The sequence below is a fragment of the Trematomus bernacchii genome, unplaced genomic scaffold, assembly GCF_902827165.1.
Source record: "Trematomus bernacchii unplaced genomic scaffold, fTreBer1.1, whole genome shotgun sequence".
NCBI lineage: Eukaryota > Metazoa > Chordata > Actinopteri > Perciformes > Nototheniidae > Trematomus > Trematomus bernacchii.
This window is the reverse complement of record NW_022987409.1, coordinates 3,935,668-3,957,965: the sequence shown is the minus strand read 5'-3', so window position 1 is coordinate 3,957,965 and position 22,298 is coordinate 3,935,668. Positions and strand designations below refer to the sequence as shown.

Sequence of the window (22,298 nt, the reverse complement as noted above, 5' to 3'; positions counted from 1 at the left end):
TGGAAATGTGTGAATGCGTTGGATTGAATATCAGCCACTTGATCTTGCAGACACCCACTCTGAAGGCCAACACGATACAGTTTGATGGGCTTAGAGATTCACAAGGTAAAATCATGGAATGTGTTGCGTGCCAACTCTGTTTCCAATTCTACAATGAGTCAAATGTTTGAGCTCAGTGTCATATTAAAGGAATTGTATCTGGTAGAATGATTTGGAACATAAAAACCTTGTGTTTTCCTTTTGTCATTTTTCGTGGGGCTTGTGTTTATAGCTATTAGGAAACAGAGATCAATCGCTAAGCTAATATTTTAAAACTTGCTGCTAGCTTATATCTGTCTCCACCTGTCATCCCCACTTTTTACACACTCCCAGCCAAATGCATTTGGACAAAAATAACTAAACACAAAGGGGCAAGTTTTCAGAACAAACATTTTTCTACCAGGAAAACATGCTAACAAGTGCATAGGAACATTACTCAGGCCTTGTGATGGTCACAGAGAAGAGGAACTAGAGAGGAAACATTGAGAGGATAGGAATCGTTTCTCTTGTGTAAGCCTTGCTGGAAAAGACCATTAAGGAAAATGGTTTTGCTCCCCGAGCATAATGTATTGGTTTACCATTTCAGTTTGAGCCTGGACGTGCTTGTCCTTCCACACCACAAGGCCCATTAACCTGATGTGCAGGGGAGGGCTGTGGGCTATGATCTAGAAAAAAAGAATGCCTGAAAGCTTTCACGTGTCCACGACATTGTGCTGCAGACTACTTTTCTATTTTGTTACATCCACAAAACATACAGCTTTTCACACTGTATTTAAAAAAGTAAGCTTTGGACAACCAGCTAGACAAGAATCAGACAAAAAAAATTGTCACAATACACTGGAAAACCATTCCATACCAAGAGACTCTTGTTTTCAGGGTGTATTTCTCCAGCAGCATAATGGAATTGCAAAAGTGCAGCCTTGCAAACCCAAACAGAGAAGTCTTGGAGCAAAGCCACGTCTATTAGTTGGGACTAGTTGACACCGGAGGCTTTGGATCAGTGGGATATTTGGCTTTTGAATTATTTTTGGAATTAACTAATAACCAGACCAAGATTAAAAAGAGTATTTTACATAAACATAGGTTTGCTCTGGTCTCTGAAAGGGCAGCATGGCTGGTGCAGATGGTGAGGATACATTCATGAAGAACAGTGCGGTTACAGACGTTGCTCGGCTCCGTAACAATAACTTCTGAGATGGGGAAATATTGATTTGAACCCCTTAACATGACCCAGTCTACTTCCAGCATCCAAACTCCAGCGGCTTAGAACTTTTATCCCCAGCTCATATCTTCCTACTATCTTCTCCAATAATACATGAGACATCCTGAGCCAAGCTGTCTCTCTCCCGTGGAGCATTAATGAAATCTACATCTCTGTCTGAGAGGGTATGAAAAAATAATGGTGAAACTGAAATTATTACTCCTCACAGTGCCCAAGGATTTAATACATTTTTAATCAAGGTGATCTTGGCTGGGTGGATTACCACTGTGATTTAAGATGCTCTCTTAATAAAAGCTTCTCATTCTGGGGCTGAGAAGACTCCACTATTTATTATAATATTTGCATGAGACATGGCGAGAGGGAAAGGTGTTTGAAATATCTAGGTTAACCTGCCAGTTGCTTGAAACAGGAGTGTGTACTGATTGGATCGCAGTGGACAGAATTTCAACTAATATCTTAGTTAAAAACAACAACTCTGAAGTTGCTCCGGCACACCTAACACACAAAGAACGATGGTGGCTGCTCTACAGGTTACAGTCCTAATATGTTACAATGTTAACACACTGAATCAGCGGGGTTTGAGGATTGGACAAGGGGGAAGGGTGTGGTTTCAGTCTAAGCCAATTTAACAATGAGCTCAGACTAAGTGGCCCCGGCCAGCCTTGGGGAGATCCATCTGAGAAAGATTAACTCCAGGATTTAATGAGCGTAATGATCAAAGCCACGACCACCTGTGCTGTGGTAGGGCAGACTAGAAAGGCAACTGTACCCAACATAATGTAGGGAAAGGATGATGACTAGAAACGACTGAATCTGGATACATGGCTATATTGTTGAATACATAGAGGGAGAGTAAGGAAATATACGAAAATATGCTCATATATGCTTTTAATGTACTGTATGTTTGTGTTTTGTTAAATAAATGCACAAAATAGACTGCTCTAGTACAAGCTTCTATCACAGCACCCTGAGAAAAAAGAAATACAACTACTTAAACACAGGAATAAACCTAAACAGTAATATATTCCAGTATGATGGAAAGGCATAGCATTTCGTTGGTGAAAGATTTCGGTCAAAGGGTCAAACCAGCCTTATGCTGAATATTAAAACAGCCAGAGCACTAATGGTAGGCTGATCGTGGTGGAATATTAACTGAGCTGATATTAGCTGTTTCTTCTCCTTCCTTTTTTTGGGTCTAATTAACTGTCCTCCTTGCTAACATTGTCTCACGTGGGATTTCTGTTTGCAGAAATGTAAAATGCATAATGTGTCAGTGTATTGAGACTTTAAACAAGAGGTAATGTGTTTCTCCCTAACCTTTTATTCCTTCGTTTCTGGCAGCATTGTGGAGAAGGTTATTATTTGGCACTTCATTAAAAGGCAAGGCAGCCCGTCGGTGGAGCAGACTTCCCCTGCCAGTTAACAGTCGTGAAGAGCAGCCGCGCAGGGCAGCAGTGTGGGGAGAAGGCTGGGGGTTGGGCACAGGATTGGGATATGGGGTCAAAAGACTCATCCAAGGTGGGCTATGTTACAGTAACCTTGAGCGTGTCAGTAAACCCCCCAAGGTGTTAATGAGAAACACCAAAATAGCTTTGGATTAAGAATCTCCTAAATGAAATAATTATTTAGTCACTTTAATGGATTGTATGACAATAGGTGCTCTCTTTTAGTCCAATCTGCATGTAGAATGTGTTAGGAGGTACAAAGCACTATTAAAAATGATCTTTAAGTGATTAATATAGTGTCATCAAATGTCCTCCAATTTCAACTTTGAATTCCTTCTTGCAGCAGACATCCAGAGAACAATAAGTGAACCTACTATCGTCAACTATTAAACGGACCCTGCCCTTCCACATAACCAGCGCCCTCTGCCACTAGTAAAGCTGTTAAGTAGCTACACAGCAATGAAATCTGCGGCTGAAGTAACCTTGGATCTGAGGGATGGGAATAACACACCGTGGAGAAATGACAGATGCTTTAAGACTCAGATTGTTTTGACCGGGCTCCCTCTCCACCACATGTCATGCAAAGTGTGTGAGACACTCTATGATTGAGATCTATTAAGCAAATGATAGAAAATGTGAAAAAAAAAAAAAAAAACACTTGGGAGAAGACAGAGATAGATAAGTAGCGAGGGAGTGAGAGTAAGAGAAAGAGAGAGACAGAGAAATAGAGTCTGATAGCTCGGGCTCCATACCCCCCCCCCAACCCCCTTTCCCTGCCCCCCAAATCCTCCTAGAGCTGAGGGTGAGCGGCTTGTCCTGATTTTTTTGTGGACAAGAGTTGCTTGAAGAACCAGCAGGTGCTATGGACATCACTCTTCAGGCTGGGCAAGCGTAGGCCCTTCATTGCAAGGCCCCCCAAGGCAAAGGAAGAGCATAGAAATCAGAACCTGGGGGAGGGCGCTCAAAGCAGTGCCTGCAAAACAGGAACAAAAACACAAGAGAAAGAGCCATTAGCATGTGTTTATCTTTTTTGCTTCCTAACAATAATTTCAGTTCTGCAGACATTTGAATTTCCTTTCCTAGAAGCATGCCCCTCAGGGAGTTTCTCCCAGAGCGTTCAATGTGTTTTATGTTATCTTGCAAAAACTAGAAACAAGTTAAGAAAAGGTTATCCCAGACATGTTCCAGACAGATTTCATGGTGTTGATTGGAAAATGCGACAGGGAGTAAGAAAAACAATTGTATATCTCGCCGTTAAAGCACAAGCACCCCGCTACGCTACGCTAGGGGCGTTGGATCATTCCTTAACAATGAGGACATCTTTGATCTCCCTTCGCCTTTAATCTGCTCTTGTTCTGTGATCATTTCCGAGATTGCAGATGTGTACTACAAGTAAGCTTTGTTGCATGACAACAACATTCATTCACTGATAAGCGTCTGCTCTTGTTTCAAGTTGGCATATTTCTGCGTTCATGTAATGCCCCGAGAACTGATGTTCCGCGTGTCTAATCTCCATTGAGATGTTGTTTGTTGTCGTCTTTGTGCTTTTCCGGTCTACGGAATGATCTCAGTGCAGCAGCCCCTTGAAGTCACTCTACATAACAGAGTGAATGTATGGGAAGAGATGCAGACCTGCTCTATATTGTTTTGATGAAAGACTTGTGCACTGAGCTTACGCACACTCGGGGTTCTCAAGGGGCTTTCATAAATTGCCCGCGGCTCTAAATCTGTAATATCCTGTCGTCTTTTAGACAGGCACAGCTTAGATCCAAGAGTCCTTATAGCGCGTTCGAAACTGAGTCTACTGGGACGCACAAAGAGGATGACCTGGGTCACCATCGTTCTTCTCTCACATCTGGAATATGTAATGATGAAAAGTCAAGCTTTGCCTCAGGTGTTCTAAGAAAATAAGAGATGAGCTGCTCTTGACACTGAAAAGGGGGAATGTAGCTAAACAGCATCGAGTCAGTGGACAGACACTGTGAAGTTAATCATTGGTCTTAAACTCTACTTCAGCAGCGCAGTAATTACACTCAGGATAATAATGACATCCACATACAGTCTGTCTGCGTGAGTCTCACCAGCTCTCAGCTGGATGTCTCCTAGCTTTGATCAAACAAAATGCATCTCCAGCTGCTTCCAGAAGGTGTTTTTCCCATCATCAGCACAAACTGAAGAAGAACGCAGGACACGAGGAAGAACAAAGGCTTTCAAATCATTCTGTTGGGTAGGTTGATGCCAGATGAGAATGAATTCCTTCCGTCATTATACATCATACTGAGGCATAAAGAACAAACTGGGACTAAACTGTGAAGAAGTTTATTCCTTGGATCATTTACTCTGTGACTCTTGGTAGTGTTACCTCTAAACCGCTGCTGAAGGACAGCTTGATTCCCACTGAGGTCACGTCGGGGTAAATTAGCATGGTATGTGAAAAAGCTCTTGAATGAGCTGAACTATGAACTTCACAAGAATGAGAGGAGCCGAGTGGGAAGCAGACAAAAAAAGGAAATCTTGAGCGTGTTGTGGTTTAAGAGGTGTTTGCAAAGACAGCATTGTGACTCACTGAGCCGTTCACTTTTACTGAGCTTCACAACTTCCTGAAGCTCCCCGTATTTGTGGCCAGCATTCTGGCACTAAACACTGCAAGCTCTGAATACTCCACGAACAGAGAGGATTCTCACATTTTATTGGCAGACTGAGGAAAGTTGGAGGACCCACGTTGTCCTTCAAGGGTAGACTTCCCTGACTCTGTTCTTACTCATTGTTTTCACCTTTGTGCTGAGCCTCTAAAGCCCCTTATTGATAAAAGGAGTACAAAAAAAGTCTGACCTTTTGAAAAATTCAAAAAAAAAGAATGATCGAGAATTCGCTATAGATTGTAAAACCTGCTTTAGAGAAAGGAGCTTCCAATCTTCGATAGCGTTGGTCTCTTTTCCTCAAAACTGATTAACCATGCCTTGACACTCTCTGGCTGCAGCCTCCTCTCACTATGGCTTTAATTTATGGCGACCCTCTGCAGGTCAGTGTTGTATAGTCGGCACCTCCTGCAGGGATATTGTGTCTTGCTGAGTTTCCCTGTCTCTCACGGCGTCTGGGAGAAACATATGAATGGGTCTTGCCCTTCTTAATGCAAGTTCGTACTGCTCTTGTTCAATTCACAGATATATGCTACCATCTGCATGGAGAGTTTTAATCTTTATACACTGTACATTTGATCATGTAAACCCTAACCCTAACCCTTCACTGGCTTCCAGTAACTGCTAGAATCCATTTCAAGACACTGGCGTACCATGCTGTGAATGGATCTGGCCCTTCCTACATCCAGGACATGGTTAAACCATACACCCCAGCACGTGCACTCCGCTCTGCATCAGCCAAACGGCTCGCTGCACCCGCACTGCGAGGGGGACCCAAGTTCCCATCAGCAAAAACACGTCGGTTTGCTATCCTGGCTCCAAAATGGTGGAATGAGCTCCCCATTGACATCAGGACACATCTTCCGGCGCAGACTAAAAACTCATCTCTTTCGACTCCACTTCGAGCAATAAAATTACTATCAAAGCACTTATATACTAACAAAGGACTGGCTTATCTAAAGCCAGTTGAGTAGCACTTGAAATGTTTTGGCTCTGAAACCTGATGTACTTATATGATTCTGTTTTCTTCAAGTTTGTATCTTCTTGTCGAATGCACTTATTGTAAGTCGCTTTGGATAAAAGCGTCAGCTAAATGCAATGTAATGTAATTATCTTGTTTAATTACTTGCATTATGATTTAGTTTCTCAATGAAGCTTGATCTGTTTTTCTAGAAATACAGAGAGTTTGTTTTGGTTCCGAAAATAAAACTATACTTTGAATAGTTTGAAAGTCAAATATTGTCTCTGATTTTGGATGAAAGAGTTTTCACACAAAGGCTTGTTTTACTTCACAGCAAGTTAAACATTATTTCACGGGAAAAGCGTCGCCGCCGCCATGAAACCCAACTCTTAAAAGTGTTATCTTTGGTAAAAGGGTTTAATTTACTTAATGAGATGGAGAGAAAAGAGTTATGCTAGCTGAATTGACTCAAAGCTTGGGTTTCTAAGTATAACTGTCTCCCACATGAGGAAATAAATGACGTGCCTTAAAAACAAACCCTGTACTACTAAGGCATGCAGCTAGGCTAAAGTCCAGTAATCTGTTAAGACATGCACTTATTCTCAATGCCAACAAAAACATCCTTGTGGTGGAGTTGAGTTTGGCTGCTGAGCTCCCAGTGTTCCTGTAAGAGTTTCCCTTTCGTCACTGAAACTACTGATTCTGCCAACAAAGTATTTTAAGACTCAACAGCTAGACCACTTAGAAATGTATTTTTGAAATTGTTTCCGCACTAGTCAGCAGATATGATATGATTTGATATTTCGGAAAGTGCTTTGGCTCATATTCCCTCGAGAAACAAGTAGCTCTGACTTGACAGAAAGTTGGTCAAATGCAGGAGAGAATAGCACATAGTTTTTTACGAGAATCCACTTTTACTGACCGTATAATCACAGGTTTGATTGCATGCTTTGCCAGACTAAACCTAACGAGCGTCTATTCACCTCTGACTGCTATAAACTCACCTTGCTCTAGAACGGCATGGGCCCCTTGTGGGAAAGACGTGGTCGTGGGCGTCTCCTCTTCCAGCCGGCTGGTCTGTGGCTACCCCTCCCAGGGTTTTGCTGGACAATTTTTCTGACTGTGGCCGCCTGTTGCAGCCCTCTGCCATGTTCTGTGGAGGCCATGGGACCTGGAAGACACACACAGAGGAGAGAGCAATTAGATAACCTCGCCAGAAAATGGCATTTCACAGCCTCTTCTCACCCAGAGTATCACATTTTGATTATCTGCTTAGTCCATCAGTGCCAACGGAAAATGTGTAGCAAAATCCAAAGAGGGATCACAGTGGTAATGGATGAGGAAACAAGAGACATGTATAGATAAGTGTGTGAGAGTGTGTGTGGGCCTCTTTAAGCCCACCCAGCATTGTAGTTCATCAAGTCAGCGCGGTGGAACCCAAGCCAAGCAGATAGACGGGGGAAACCGAAACCCTCGTGTCTCATGTCTCTGTCACTCTCCCTCAAGATTACAAACGCCGCCCAGCAACAGACCTGGCGGAGGTGCATCCTGTCGCAGTGTTTGATCCGAGATTAGAGATGAGTTTAATAACGCTGCGTCTGTGTGAGAATGTGTGTGAATGTTAGGTGGTGTGTGAGTACATGTGTGTTTGGGAACGATCCCAGATGTTCTCAGTCATCTCTCAATAAGTGTGGCCTGATCCCTCTAAGCCCCTCTTTTCCAAATGGTTTGGTCCACCTTAAGTGTCTCTATGACCTCTTAACCTATTGCAAACTGAAAGACCTTCTCTTGGAAACACAGATATTCTTCCAGATTGTTTCACAGTAATCTCAACTTGTAATCGGATATTTAATGTGGGTGATCTTTCACACTGCAGCCAGTTATTAAGTCCAATAAAAATTGAGGAAAAGCAGAGTTGGGCTTTTATTATGGCATGTTAAAGTAATTGAATATCCCAGTGGCCATTTCTTTGTATGTATTACTTACAGTGACGCAACAGTTCAATTGACATTTATAAAGGTAACCTTTATCCATCTCATAAAGAATGTAAGTTAATGGAGCTGTGTAGATGTGATAAAAGTGGTATTCTATCTTTTTAGCAGGTGATGCTAGTTTGAAGGAATCACAAGAGACAAATTACAATTCAAATTCTGATTTCTAGTCCAAAGTATGGGTTCAAATCCTAAATACTGGATCCTAACTTACCCATAATGCCAACCAAGCCTCTTAAATAACCACTTCTCAAATGCCACGACTCTAGTTTGTAATAGGCTTATTCCGTGTTGAAACCAAGCCCAGATAACCCTTTAACACAAAATTATTATTTCTTCAAATAACTTAATAGGTCAAATTGATGGAAAACCGCTTCGAACACCCCTTCTACATTTCTAAAGCTTCTTCAGAGCCAAACTAACCCTCTTTTCGCCAAAGAAAATACACATTTCTGTTAGCCATTTCCCCTTCAAAAAGCAGATTGACATCACTCACATGGGGTCATGACATTCCTGTCCCCTTTCCTCAGAGACACGGGCACCATTTTTAGAATTCCCGACAGATTGACCTTAGTCCAGTTTATGAGGGCTCGGGTGAGGACATGGCTTAAGATAAGTCAACTAGTCAACTGTAGAGGTTGGGAAAAGCGGCAAGTATACTGAGGACAGCACTTGAGCAGCTTACAAAAGCCATGATGATCCCTAGATCCGTACCATTGGTTTCATCCGTCAGTGTCTATGCTGTTATATGCTGTCTCTACTGCATTCAAAACACTCTCCTTTAATAGCAAAGATCAACATGTTTGAATTGAGGGCAGCTTTCTTCAAGTGGAGAATTCAAAAACACCATTAGGAAGCAAAGTCTCTCTCCAGCCTCTCTTAATTATTGACCTTCAGCTCTGGCATTTTGAAAACCTTTTTGAAAGAACAACTCTCAGTAGAAAAAGAGGAAAAATACAAGTGTTTCCAGCTTTCAGGTTTAAATAACGGCGAACTGCATGACTGAGCTAGACAGCTTGCTGAATGTTTTCAATGTATATCCCTGAAATGCCAGACATCTCAAGTTCCACATCCACACTAAGCTTCTTCCGCAAGCACATTACACACTATATTTGTGGGTGAACAGTGGGCTAATTCATTTGCAGCAGGGAAAGACTGTGTTGCATATTTCCGCATCTTAAGCCCATCTTGCCCCGAGGAGCACTAATCTGTGCATTATCCTTTTGTTATTGCTCCAGATACACTGTGAATGAGGGACTTTGACACATTCTGAAGGCTTTCAGCTCATTTCTTTCAAATCCAGGGGGTTCAATGTGAAAACACTGTGTTGAGTGTTATGGGGGGGGCCTTCTTCTTCTTTCTGCTGAAAGCGTTAGAACACACAGAAACTCAGGACTGCAGTCTTCTGTATTTAAGGTGCCATAACTGTATGCTCGAAAACAATCTAGTTTGTACGCAGTATTACGTCTGAAGTTGTGTAAGATGATTCAAATGGTCCAATTTGATTGTGTTGTGTAAAGCCTGAACGTGGTCAAACAGACATTACTTATTCACATTTTCAGATTATTTTTTAAAATAGTTTTGCATTTGGTTATATAAATGGAAAAGTGCCAGAAGTAATTCATTGCAAAAAAAAACAGCTACAGAGAGAAGGTCAAATCCTCCCTTAGCTCTAGGGCTGAAAGTCGTTGAGTTGGATTGTCCACCAGTGACCCTTAAGTAGACTTGAACATTCTTCAAGTTTAGCTGTAATTCTTTTTACAGCAAGTGGCTTGATCTATGAAAATATTGTGCACTCAACAATATAATAATAAACACATTGTTGGTAGGCTATACATATGGATGGTGATGAAGCAGTAAAAAAGACTCCATTACAAAGCATGGTAACCACGTTTGACCATTCAACAAGCACTGTTTAAAACATACTGACACATAAATGTCTCACAGTTATACCTGCTGTAGCTACAGTGCTACACATCTCCCGACTGCAGCTGATGTTTGAGCGATGGCTAGTTTAGGAGTGGCTATGCACACTCCAGCTCACTGCAATGCAAGAAGGTAAAGTCATTGTACCTCGGCTCACACAACTCGTGCTGTTTCTCCCACACGGTGGCTCAGGCTGTCATAACCCAGGTCCATAATGAGACCATTTAGATGTCTCCTGCCATAGCAAGCTGTCAGCTGCTGCACTGTGGTTTGAAGGGAGAACATCTCATGATTCTCCTGACAAATCTCAACCCATCCAATCTGGCTACAGGATAGAAAAGTGTAATGAAAGCTGCTAAAAATAAGCCGGGCCCCAGTGATAACACTGGCAGTATAGATTAACCCCTGCAGCCTGTAGGGAAGCATCTCAGCGTGACAGACATGACATATAGCAACAGCTAGCTTCTACCCATCTGTAGAGGAGCTCGTATAGATGAAATGTGGCAGTGTCTGTTGCATCTGGATAATACCATTTGATTGTTTTCATGGCAGGTTTATCATTGGTTAATGCATAGTTCATCTCTGTAAACAAAGATATCTCATCTATCTTATTGCTCTGGAATTGGTTCCAGTCTCTATAGTATCTCATTTGATCTTTTCCCATGAGAGGTTCCCATGTTTATGTTCTGTCGGTCAAACCGTAAAATTGCAGGATAACATTTGTCTTACAACAACACGTGTGTTATCTATTTCTGATGATCTTGGAACCCCTGCTTTTGCCCTTTTCTTACAAATCTCAACACTTCTTCCCCCACTTGGTAATTCCCTAATTAAAGTTTAATAAAGGTGGAATTTCAGGAATGCTGGTTATTACTCATACCCTCTGCCGCCTCCTTAAGAAGGATAGGGTTGAAGAGAAGAGTGTAGAAGTGGTCAGGCAGAGAGGAGAATATTTGACAGTGTCACAAACTGGCCAGTCTCCAGACTAAAGATGAATAGCTGGTTGGCTGCTCCCTGATTCTCCGCCCTAGATTCACAAGCACCTCCTGAGGTGATATTTGTTATGTTGTGTTTTTTAAATGGCCGGCTCTCCGTCTTATTAAGGCCCGGCGGGAAGCGGGAAACTGACAGCTTATCCCTGTTGGTGCTGCAAAGAGTCCATCAGTGGAGCCTGGAGAGTTATACATCTTCCAGCACTTGTCCATCCAGTCAGAGAAGAGAAATGGCTGTCCTCTGGTTTAATGCCAAGTTCATCAACTGGCCCCCTCGGCTGGCAGTAGCAGACAGTACATCACAGCGCTGTGTGTCAATGCAGCAACGCAGGCAGCATGGCAAATGGGCCGGAGCTGCTTATTAATAGTTGTAAAGCTGATTTGTGTTTATTGGCTGCCAAAACAACCACATAACAAATGTCTCCGCTTGTAAATGCAGCCACAGAGTAAAGGGTATTTGTGCCACTATGACACAAGAGATTAAGTGATACAAGTCTGTGAGTATAAATGTAGCAACAAGTAGCCTACGTTTAGGAACTCTTGCATCGAATGTAGACATGCACGGTCAAGCATGGCCACCAAAATGTAATCCTTGCTGTGTTGCATTTTCTCTGTGTCACCACAAATTGAATTTTATTGTCCTCTTGATTCGTATCTGTTTGTTTACTTGTCTTGCTCATCACTCACGGTCACACTGATTATGAATCAATTGTATGCAATCTCATTGATCCGTTTTCTCAGCTGGGTGAGTGTCTCAAAACATTTCATCTCTCTTCTTGTTTCTTTACTGTCCCGCCATCACTTGTCTGACAACCCTGCGCCATGAATCTTGCTCACTGTGGTTTGTTCAGACATATCGTGTACACAGACAGCTGCGATGACGGGAATTGATTGGCACTGAAATAAAAAGAGTGAAGCCCCACTGTATGATTTTACAAACAATAAAAAATTGCATCCAAAAACCTTATAAATAATCATAGCTGGATTTCCTTCATAGGTCACTATAATGTTTTGAGACGTACTAGCTGCATAGTTGGTTTACCACTTTGGTGTAGAGTAAAATATCCTAACAACTGTTAAATGGATTGACATGAAACAAACATTCATTATCCCCAGAGGATACATTTGACTGATTTCAGCGTTTACTTTACAGCATCAACACCACCGTTAACATTAATTTTGCCTTAACATTCAACCTAGCGCCATGATTGGTTTCAAGTTTAATTTGTCCATTCCTTCCCTTCATGAACAAAAACCTGCTAAGCCAATATGTTCCCATCATCATCAGCTGTACTTTCTGTTAAGTGGTTTTTAGCAAATGTAAACATTCTTTACAAAAACGCTGAACACTTTGTACATTATACCTGCCATACATCTGCATGTAAGACTTCTCCTAGTGAGTGTGTTTTGATTCAACAACATTAATCATCAATTAAAAACACCACTATTATTCATGTAGGATACTACCATCACAGCGCCAGTTGCTGTGCAAAACACAATTAATGTTCACAACAAGTAGTATTTCATGTTTTATTAAACTATAAGTCAATACACTCCAGTTACGTTTGGGACTATTCCCATACCATAAACACTATAAATAATAAAGCATTCCATAACATTTCCCTATGTAATAATAGATTGTGTTTCTATTGCAAAAACAAACCAAGGACTTGCACAGTAATATAAAGACAACAGCATTATGTGTGTCTATATGGGAGGTAGTTGTAGCTCATTATGTGTTTGTGTAATCCTTATGGGTAACAGAGCAATATTTGTGTTAGTGTTGGAGAGGAAGAATAAATACCCTAGTGTGTGTAGCCATGGTTATTACCATGACGTTGGAGGAGCCAGCCTGCTGTCTCCATCGTGTGCCTCCCTACTTCATTCACTAAAAGTAGCTTTGGCTAATGAATCCCTTCATGCCATCACCACAGACATACTAACCCACACAGCCAGCCAGACATGTCATTGGCAAAGATGCTTCCCTCTGCATAAGCACATTAGGGGATCAGGATTATTTAGCCATGGATGAGATGTGTTAATTGTGCCAGATACAAGTCAACCATTCTTTTAACCTACAATAAGCCTCAGCACTGCTACAGCATCATACTGGGGATTTGCTCGCTGCCTGATAGCCTCCCCGCACATTCATCCTGCACATATGGAACGGTGCCTAACTAAGGAGGCAATCCCTCGTTGTTCAGCTTTCACAATCCAACATTTAGTGTCGGAAATGCTGCTTATCGCATGCCTACCAGTAAGTCTGGGCCTTGGCAGAAACTGGTACCAATTGCATGCCGACTTTCAGACCACGTTACCATGGCAGCCACCATGAAAGGCGCTCAGTTTAGAGCAAAAAGAATGACATTGTCAGCTGAAATCGACCAGGTTCTCAATTTCCAGATTTCACTGCACAGAGACTGAATCCATGAACAGCCTCTGAATGTGACTGTGATGTTTTTGAACCTCCCTCTGTGGGTAACCACACTTGGCCTCTGACTGAGTGTTCCTCTCGGGGGAGGGGGGGGTTGTTTTGTTTTGGTCGGCAGCTTTCTTTTATTTATGTTGGTAACTGTTTGATATGCAGCATTGTTGTGCCGTGATAATACTGGGCTTGTGGCTGAGTTGAAGGCTTGCTTTGTCTATACAAACTCCAGCGAGGAAACGAAACAGTGCATCAAAAGTTGCTCCACTTACAGCCGTTTTTAATCTTAACCCCTCGTCCAACCTGCTCGGAAAACAACCCCCGACTCTCACTTAAGGTTCCGAACAAATAAAAAACAAACTGTGCAGCCCTGCGGTTTCTGGCTCTCTGCAGATGTCCCTTTGAGTGAGCCAGCCACCTGTGAAGTGTGGTGATATATATGCTCCTGAATTAGAGAGTGTATGAAATGATGAGGTGTGAGACTGCGTTCTCTGCTATGATCAGAGCGCTGTGAGTTCAAAGGGTCCAGCAGCAGCTATCGAGCAGCTAATAAAGCCACTGACTCCCCTCACCACTTGACTGCCTGTTGGTTTATTCACAATCCCACTCCAGTTGAAGGGGTGAATTTGTGGCTATAAGGTTACTGCAGGTTGGAGCTTACTGATCAGGCAGAGAAGCAAACATCACACAACTCAGAGGGGAGGTTTATTTTCACAACGTGTATTGTCAAAACTGCAGAAGAGATGCCTGTGTGGATGTTTCCTGTTCAGCAAGCTTCCTTTTTTGCGCATGGCAGGTACAGCAGTCAGGTAAGGCTACTGACGATTGCCCTGATCTCCAGAGATTGCATGTCAAGGGCAAAGGGATCCTCCAACCATCCGTTTCCATGGGCACGCTAATCAGATGTGAAACACAGCCCCCTCCCTCTCCTGTGTCATCGCTCCCCCCATGCTGTGAACCTGCATGCAATCTCCCATTTTTAATGTGGGAGAAACAGAGAGGGATGGAAACGTCACTGCGCCGGGTTCACTGCAGCTTTTAGAGCCCGAGGGGACCATCGTCTCTCCCTATAGCTTATACTGTACTATTAAAGGAAAGAGGCAGCCACATTGCATCAGACTGTGTAACTCCAACCACACTCAAGATTACAAAACAACAACAGCTAAAGCTTAACTGAAAAGATGAACTCAACAAAGGGTATCACTATTTGAGATATTGGTGCATATACAGTAAGGACAGTGGGAGTATATGCAAAATCACATGTACAAGGACAAAACTGTTTAATACATTAAGATATGTTCAGTTGTTATGCATCTCATCGATCAGTCATCTGAAAATCTCTTAATTAATGTAAAAATGAAAACCTCAGGACCTACATTTTCTCAGTTTGAAACATTTCCCTTGTTATTATTATTAATTCTGAATGCAAAACTACATTTATAACACTACATAACCAAAGCAACTCAGTTCCGCTCAACATAATTGTTTTATTATGGCCCTTTTCCAAGTCTGTTAATAGGTTAGTAATATATAACTTTGGAGGTTAAATGCTTTGAAGCGATACTGAAGCAATGAAAATAAACATATCTCTAATCAAACAGACACACTTATGAAATGTTATCTCATCTCAAAGGGCCAGTAATTCTTGCTGCTTGGATTGTACGCTTGTTTTGCTTTGACAGTCTTCTAAAACAGAAATGTTAACTTAGCATATGGACAGCAGGAAAAAGGCACCTTGGGCTCAAGGTTAGCAATAAAACATAGTAAGCAATTCTGTAACACCTATTTAGGGGAGATATATAATTCATGAGGATTTCTACTGACAGGTTCAGCTGCTCTGCTGAAAGTGAGCTTAAGTTGAGTTTCTATCGGCCCTCTGAGTTGACAAGGTTTTCATCAGCTGTTGGGATAAACTGTTTTCCTGATGCATGTTTATAAATTCCATATCTTGTTTTGCTCTCCTGTTTTTACAAACATCTGTTCATGTTCAAGGGGCCCACAGAGCAGGGCTTCCCTTCCTGAGCAGAGACAGAGGGACGCAGCGAGGGGCCCTGCCCTGATCCAGGAAACAGGCAGACGAGAGATCCACGCTATTAGTCAGTGGCAGATCATTAGATTGATCAACTTTTAAGCGTGGAACAGTGTGTGTGTGCGATATTCTCCCAGGGAAAGTAACATTTGTGATCAAAGACGGAGCATTTGTGTTGAATAATGCATGATTTCATAAATGAGTGATTTGTGTGTTGTCACAGAAGGGCCCCAGTTCTGTGGAAGATGTAAGAGATCTTGTATTTTAAAGCTTTTCAATTAAAGCCAAGAACATAAGGTCCGTGACAGTTTGAAACCTCATGAGGTGCACCACCACGTCCTATAAATCTCTGAGAATAAAGTGACGTGCACATCCTGTTGCCTAAGGCTTGGAGTTTAGGCGGATCCCAGCGGACGCGTCAATAAATGAACCCCAAAGCTACCGAATCCCTCTCCACCATCCATAGCCCCAATCCACACCGCCATCCTCACAGCAATGCAATCCCTTGTCTGATTTAAACTGCCTAACAACAGCCAGCTGTGCAGCTCTTTTAGCCATACGTTATATGAAATCTCTCTGATCCATGAGGGCGCCTATAGAGGTTTGACGGTAATAGTGACAAAACCCTAAACCATATTTATTTGGTTCTCCAGAGTAATCATTCCTACTCCTACATACTGTTTAGCTGCTGTATGAAAGGCTACCACAAATGACATCTCTAGAGCAATACACAGAAGTCATATTTTTCAATTCTGGGTTCCCACAAATTGAGCATGAAAATAATTAAAGCACCTGCATTCCTAAAGACCGCAATATTTATCCTGCGGTCTGGCAGACCGTTAATAAAAATGTCCACTCAGATCTTGATCAGGAATATGATCTGCTGGACTACTGCTGTAAATGTAACACTTAATGTTCAAAAAGAGACTCATAAATCACTTTAATGTTGGTCAGTAGTGAAAACCAGAGCAGTTTTGGAGAATATCTGGCTCTAATTAAGTTGTAAGGAGCGCCCCGGGCCTGAGGATAAGGTCTGGTGATCACATGAGGTCTGGTTAACACAGGACCCCCTTACACCCCCCCCATTACCCCAATCCTTCAGGTTATGCCCTCAAAAGGGGGTCTGGACTGCAACAGACATATATACATAAGGAATCAGAATGGAATCAGAATTTCATTTACATTTTACAAGGTTTAAGCATGTTTAGCTTCTATACAGCCAAAAAGTGTCATCATTCCACATGTGAATTAGTAAAGACAGACTTCATCACCAGCTGTGAGTTTTTAGATGTAGCCGTGACTTCCCCGTCTGTGGAAAGCTTACACAACCTCTGAGCTCCCAGATAGCCTCTCTTCCTGTCCACCCTTTATTTATTTCTCTGTCCCTTGGCCCGTCTTTTACTCCCACTTTTGCTGTTTTTTCCTTCACTGCATTTGCTCTCAAGGGAAGATCTAAGTGAGTAGATTTATTCATTCAAAGGGTTCTGAATTACATTACAGCAGCCCAGCAGTCACATATGCCAAAGTCTTCAACAGCTGAGCTCTCCAGGGAGTGTTAGCCCAAAGGTTAGCTTATATCCCTACCAAATGAGTTATGATTTTTCACTAAATCTCTTCCTCAACTCCCACCCCCTCCAGAGCAATTTGGAGTGCCATTCACCAAGCTCATGCTGGGTGATATTATACAGATGTGAAGGGTTTATCACAGAGTGCTTTTTAAAAAACCTCCTCATTCAAACTTACTTACAGCTACAATGAGTTGCATAGTATAAACCCTACAGGGGAAGGCGCTATGGACAAATATTATATTGCTGTATACATGAGTTTGTATCAGAAACTCAAATATTTTTGACATAGTAATTGTTAGATCAAATCCAGCTTTTGAAATACCTGCCAAATCAAGGAACTTTATCACAAAATCTGCTTATTAATTTGCAACATCGACCACCACAGTTTAATGCCAACATAATAGGGAGAATGGGAAAACCTACAGTTTTTCCGACTTTCGGAACGTGTAAACATTATTCCAAGATGGCTACCCCCAACGCTAACCCTGCAGTCGCAAACAATTGAAACAGCCTAAACTACACTGCAGCTTCACAGAATTTGAGGCAATTTAGCATCAAATAAACCATATACAACAAATGAATGAACTTTTACTCCTTTTAAATTAGCTACATCAAATATTTTCTTTTTAAATAGGGAAGGGTGTTGCTGTTGTAAGAAATGCCCTAGATATATAATATTAAATGGTTGGCTGCTGTGTGTGTGTGTGTGTGTGTGTGTGTGTGTGTGTGTGTGTGTGTGTATGTGTGTGTGTGTGTGTGTGTGTGTGTGTGTGTGTGTGTGTGTGTGTGTGTGTGTGTGTGTGTGTGTGTGTGTGTGGTGTGTGTGTGTGTGTGTGTGTGTGTGTGTGTGTGTGTGTGTCTGTGTGTCTGTGTGTCTGTGTGTGTGTGTCGTATGCATCGTATGCAGCGTAAACTTCCCTGCTTCTTCCGGCTTCTGGCTCTATTTCGTCGTAATGTTGCATGAAGAGGAAATCCAGGTTCCTCATGAAAGAGATTTCATCCGACCCTCTGTATGTGTGTGTGTTTTTTTTTCTGTGACATAAACCCAGGTAGTGCTCAGGATCTCCCCTCCCCCCCTACAAATAAAAAAGGAAAAGGCTCTGTGATACTCCATAATCCCGTAATAACCTCTTCTCCCCCTTTTACACACATGTTTGCCCACTGTTCTTATGTTATTCCTGGACATCTGGAAAAGTTTAGCTGTGTTTGTTCTCTCCACAACCGCCATAATCACGTCCACAGGCACAAACACCTTCTTCACATTAGAAAAACCTAGGATTATGATTTAAAGCTTCCTGGCTACGGTTGGTTTACATACATATATATATAAGTTGCTAACACAATAATCACACCCTGTTTTATGCCCTGAGGAGCCTTAATGAGTGGCTGCATGTACTGTAGCCCTCATTACATTGACCCGTAACACTGGGGTGAGCATGGCAAGCTACAGTACGGTATGCATGCATGATGGTGCAGCCAGCCCCAACAATACATCAAAGTTTAATACGGAATAATAGCACTGCTGACAGCTCTCATAAAATCACCCCCTTCCTAAGCAGACGATTCCTCTGCCAGATAATGGCTCTGATCTGGGCCTCGTGCCCTGCTCACACTCACTACTGGCTCACCTGTTCAATCCAGGCCTCACAATTACACCCTCTGTGTGTTTAAGTGTGTGTGTGTGTGTGTGTGCATGTCTGAGCCAGCTGCTATTGTTTTTATCCTGAGCATCCCTAGGTGAAGATTGTCAGGGTGTTTCCATGATGGGGGAAAAAAAGGAAGCTTTGATATCTTTTAAGAGGCTGTGAGACACGAGATGTTTTCAGACTGTTTATATACCAGTCTTAAGAGTTACACGGGGAGGAAGAGTGATCGGCCTCGGGATGAATTATGGATACCACATGTCTAAAGCTGGAGCCCACTCTTGAGCCAGAGTGCTTTTCAAGGATGGGTAATTGAAGTGCGCTGCTAAAGGATGCTAATATTACCTAGAGAAGGCCACAGCAGCTCTTTTAGTGAACTGAATGAATATTGTGAGTAGCATTAGGTTGTTGAGTTGAATTGCCTGTTGCACTATAAGACTTCTTGCTAATATGCAAATGTATCCATAAATATAATCATGCACACTTCCCCACCCTTTATTCAGCTTTATATGAATTGCTTCCTGCAAGTACACACACACACACACACACACACACACACACACACACACACACACACACACACACACACACACACACACACACACACACACATACACATGCTGTCTCTGTCGCTGTGCATCTTCTTTCTCAGACTCACATTTCCACACACAGATGCCTGAGAAAGAAAGCCCACTGAACTGGAAAAGCGTTTGTCTCAAGATGAAAGGCTTCACACCCACTGCCTACATGCAGAGCCTCTTCCGACACCTTCCCGCGACAGCGCATACTGTAGCAGAGGCTTGTGCTACGCAGACACACTCCAGCTAGCATCCCTCCCCACACCCATCAACGCTGCAACACACTTGCATCCCCTCCTCTTCTTCAATCCCTTTCTCTCTCTTCCTGTATGTCAATGGAGCTCTGGTACTACAGTAGCAGCCGGGGGAACAGAGAGGCACACAAGCGGCATGACTTGAACAACGTTGAGAAGGATAAGCTCCCATGAAAGCCTGAGGCACATCAGCCTTGTTTTCCCCGTCGCCGGTGTAGCCCGGTGGGCTCTCAGGCGTGGAACATGCTTAGCCACACGCAGGGCGTGAAAAACGACACTGACCATGATGCTAGATAATTGCTTCCCATTTACTCATGTGCTGTGAGCCTCAGACAAAAATAGCATGTCGCTGAAACGAATTTGCTGGGAAGCATGGGAACGGTGAGTGCTGTGGCTGTGGATCGATACACAGAGTGGACAGCATCAAGCAGAAAGTCTACACAGCATCTTACAAGCACAGCACCTAGCAACATATAGTCTAACAGCATTCAATAGTAATCCTAGGCCTATATCTTATGATCATACACTATGCTACATCTTATATTACACAGCATCTTTCCCATGTAATACATTTAAACACAGTGTGTCTGTGTGTCTTACCCACTATAGTTAGTGGGTAGGTGATAATCCCAAGAATGGCCCAGACATTTACACAGGCCTAACTGTTGTTTTTTCACACTACAATGTTACCTGCATCACATCTGCAGACTGCCCACCGCTCTCCAAACTAAACCCCCGGCCACATATCTCAGAACCCGTTTCCTCCCACCAGCAATGAGAGAGAATATGCCCTGCCCCTGTATAATTGTCCCGAGTCAATGTTTTTGTTCTAAATATCAGACGTTTTAGATCCACACTGGAATTGATATCTAGTCCAACAATGGCTCCAGAGACCCAGCAGCACTTTACGGAAATGTACTGTGACAAGGCGGCAAGCCCCTCAGGAGACGATCCATCTATCTGGGATCTGTGTTTCCCTCATCGATGCATACAACAATTACAGTGCTCATTATCATCACCACAGGAGGCAAGCATGCATAGGTGCTGTGTTGCCCTGCTGCACAATCACAGTCATGTAATGATTTATATAGCACTTGGGTCAGATGGAATACATCAAGCCATACATAAATCGGAATCACTCCACCTTACAGAACATGTGCCATGCATATCTTACATTTCATAACAGCCACAACAATCACCCATGCATACAGCATTATTATCACTCAGGCATAGCTCCACACATTCATGTCCATCAACACCAATATTTCCTCTCCAAGTGTTCCAAGATTTCATCAAGGTGAGGCAGGGAAGAAAATGATCAATCTCAGCTCACATTCAAGTTTAACATAAAAAGCCATGGCAGCACAATAGCAGACAGTATAACCACTGCAGTGCAGTACTGTATACAGCCAGGTGCTGATATTCCTGCCTTTTAGAGCCCACACAAGGCTAACCATGCTGGGTAACTGATCAACTACAGATGCCTGCAAGAGCACAAGGCAAACAGAGAGAGAAATAGAAAGCAGAGCGAGACGCCCGGCGATGAGGCTGAACGCTCCTGTACTCACCAGCACTGGCAGAACACAGCAGAGACACCAAGAGCACAATCACCAGCGTCAGGATCTTCACATTCATTTCTGCACTCCCCTCTGGCTCTCCGCTAGTCACTCGCTGATATACTGTAGTGGTGTGTGTGTGTGTGTGTGTGTGTATGTGTGTGTGTGTGCGTGTGTGTGTGTGTGTGTGGATGGGAGGGAGAGGGAGAGAGAGCAGCTGAGCGAGCAAGAAAGAGAGAGAGAGAGAGAGAGAGACTGTTTGCTCTCCTGTGTGTGAGAAGTGAGTGTGTCAGTTAGTGGGAATATGTGTGTGGTGGCTCCCTGGCTGTGGCTGTGTGTTTGTCTAAATGCGTATTTGTATATCAGTGTGTGTGACAGCGCCACTCCAAGACCGAAGGCACGTCTTTATCTGAGCTCTCCCACAGAGGTGTGTGTGTGTTTCTTCTTTTCTTCTGTCAGTAAAAAAACGGCAGCCTGAGCCAAGTTCAGTGGAGCTGTGAATGTGCTGGAAGTCAGCCTGCAGGTCTGTCTGTCCAAGTGTGCGTCCCTCCGTGCGTTTGTATGAGTCTAGTTGGTCATGTGGCTTATGTATCATTGACTCTGTGGGTCAAGGAAAAGCCCCCCTAACCCCACCATCACCCATGCTCTCCACCCCTTTTCAAGCAAACATGCAAGTGCACACGGCAGAGGAAAGAGCGGAGCGGTAGCAAAGGGAGGGAGGGAAGGGAAAAGGGGGGAGGTGGGAGGTGAAGGGTGGGGGAGCATGCAGGTTTATGATAATACCCAAACAGATGCTCTTGTTGAAAACTCTTTGAATTGCAAACAGGGCGGCTTGCCAGGAATCCAGGAATCAAAATACCAGCTTATTAGGGGAAGTAGATGAAAGAAGGGAAGGTGTGAGATGAGGTTCATTTTTTCCTGCTTTTGTATCTATGCCAGCTGTAAGGACCTTTCTTCCTCACTATTCTTTGCCCTCAGTGGCGCTGAAGGTATAGCTTAAATCACTCACGTCGTTTGAAGTGAGTGTTCG

At 43.0% G+C, this 22,298-nt stretch overlaps 1 protein-coding gene across 1 annotated transcript; it reads right to left on the bottom strand.

Annotated features, from left to right (window-relative positions):
• Positions 1 to 372: 372 nt before the first annotated feature.
• Positions 373 to 21,861, bottom strand: apln (apelin). Its single transcript, XM_034137313.1, has 3 exons — positions 21,281 to 21,861; positions 7,311 to 7,477; positions 373 to 3,679 (listed from the first exon to the last, which is right to left on the bottom strand). Exons 1-2 carry the CDS (start codon positions 21,345 to 21,347, stop codon positions 7,317 to 7,319), a joined length of 228 nt encoding a protein of 75 aa, XP_033993204.1. The 5' UTR covers positions 21,348 to 21,861; the 3' UTR covers positions 373 to 3,679; positions 7,311 to 7,316.
• Positions 21,862 to 22,298: the final 437 nt, after the last annotated feature.

Bases quoted from the DNA above. Each gene is read 5' to 3' on its own strand.
- apln (XM_034137313.1), bottom strand. From the start codon at position 21,347: ATGAATGTGAAGATCCTGACGCTGGTGATTGTGCTCTTGGTGTCTCTG. The intron at 7,478-21,280 runs GTGAGTACAGGA...TGTGTCTTCCAG, and splicing joins GCTGTGTTCTGCCAGTGCTG to GTCCCATGGCCTCCACAGAA.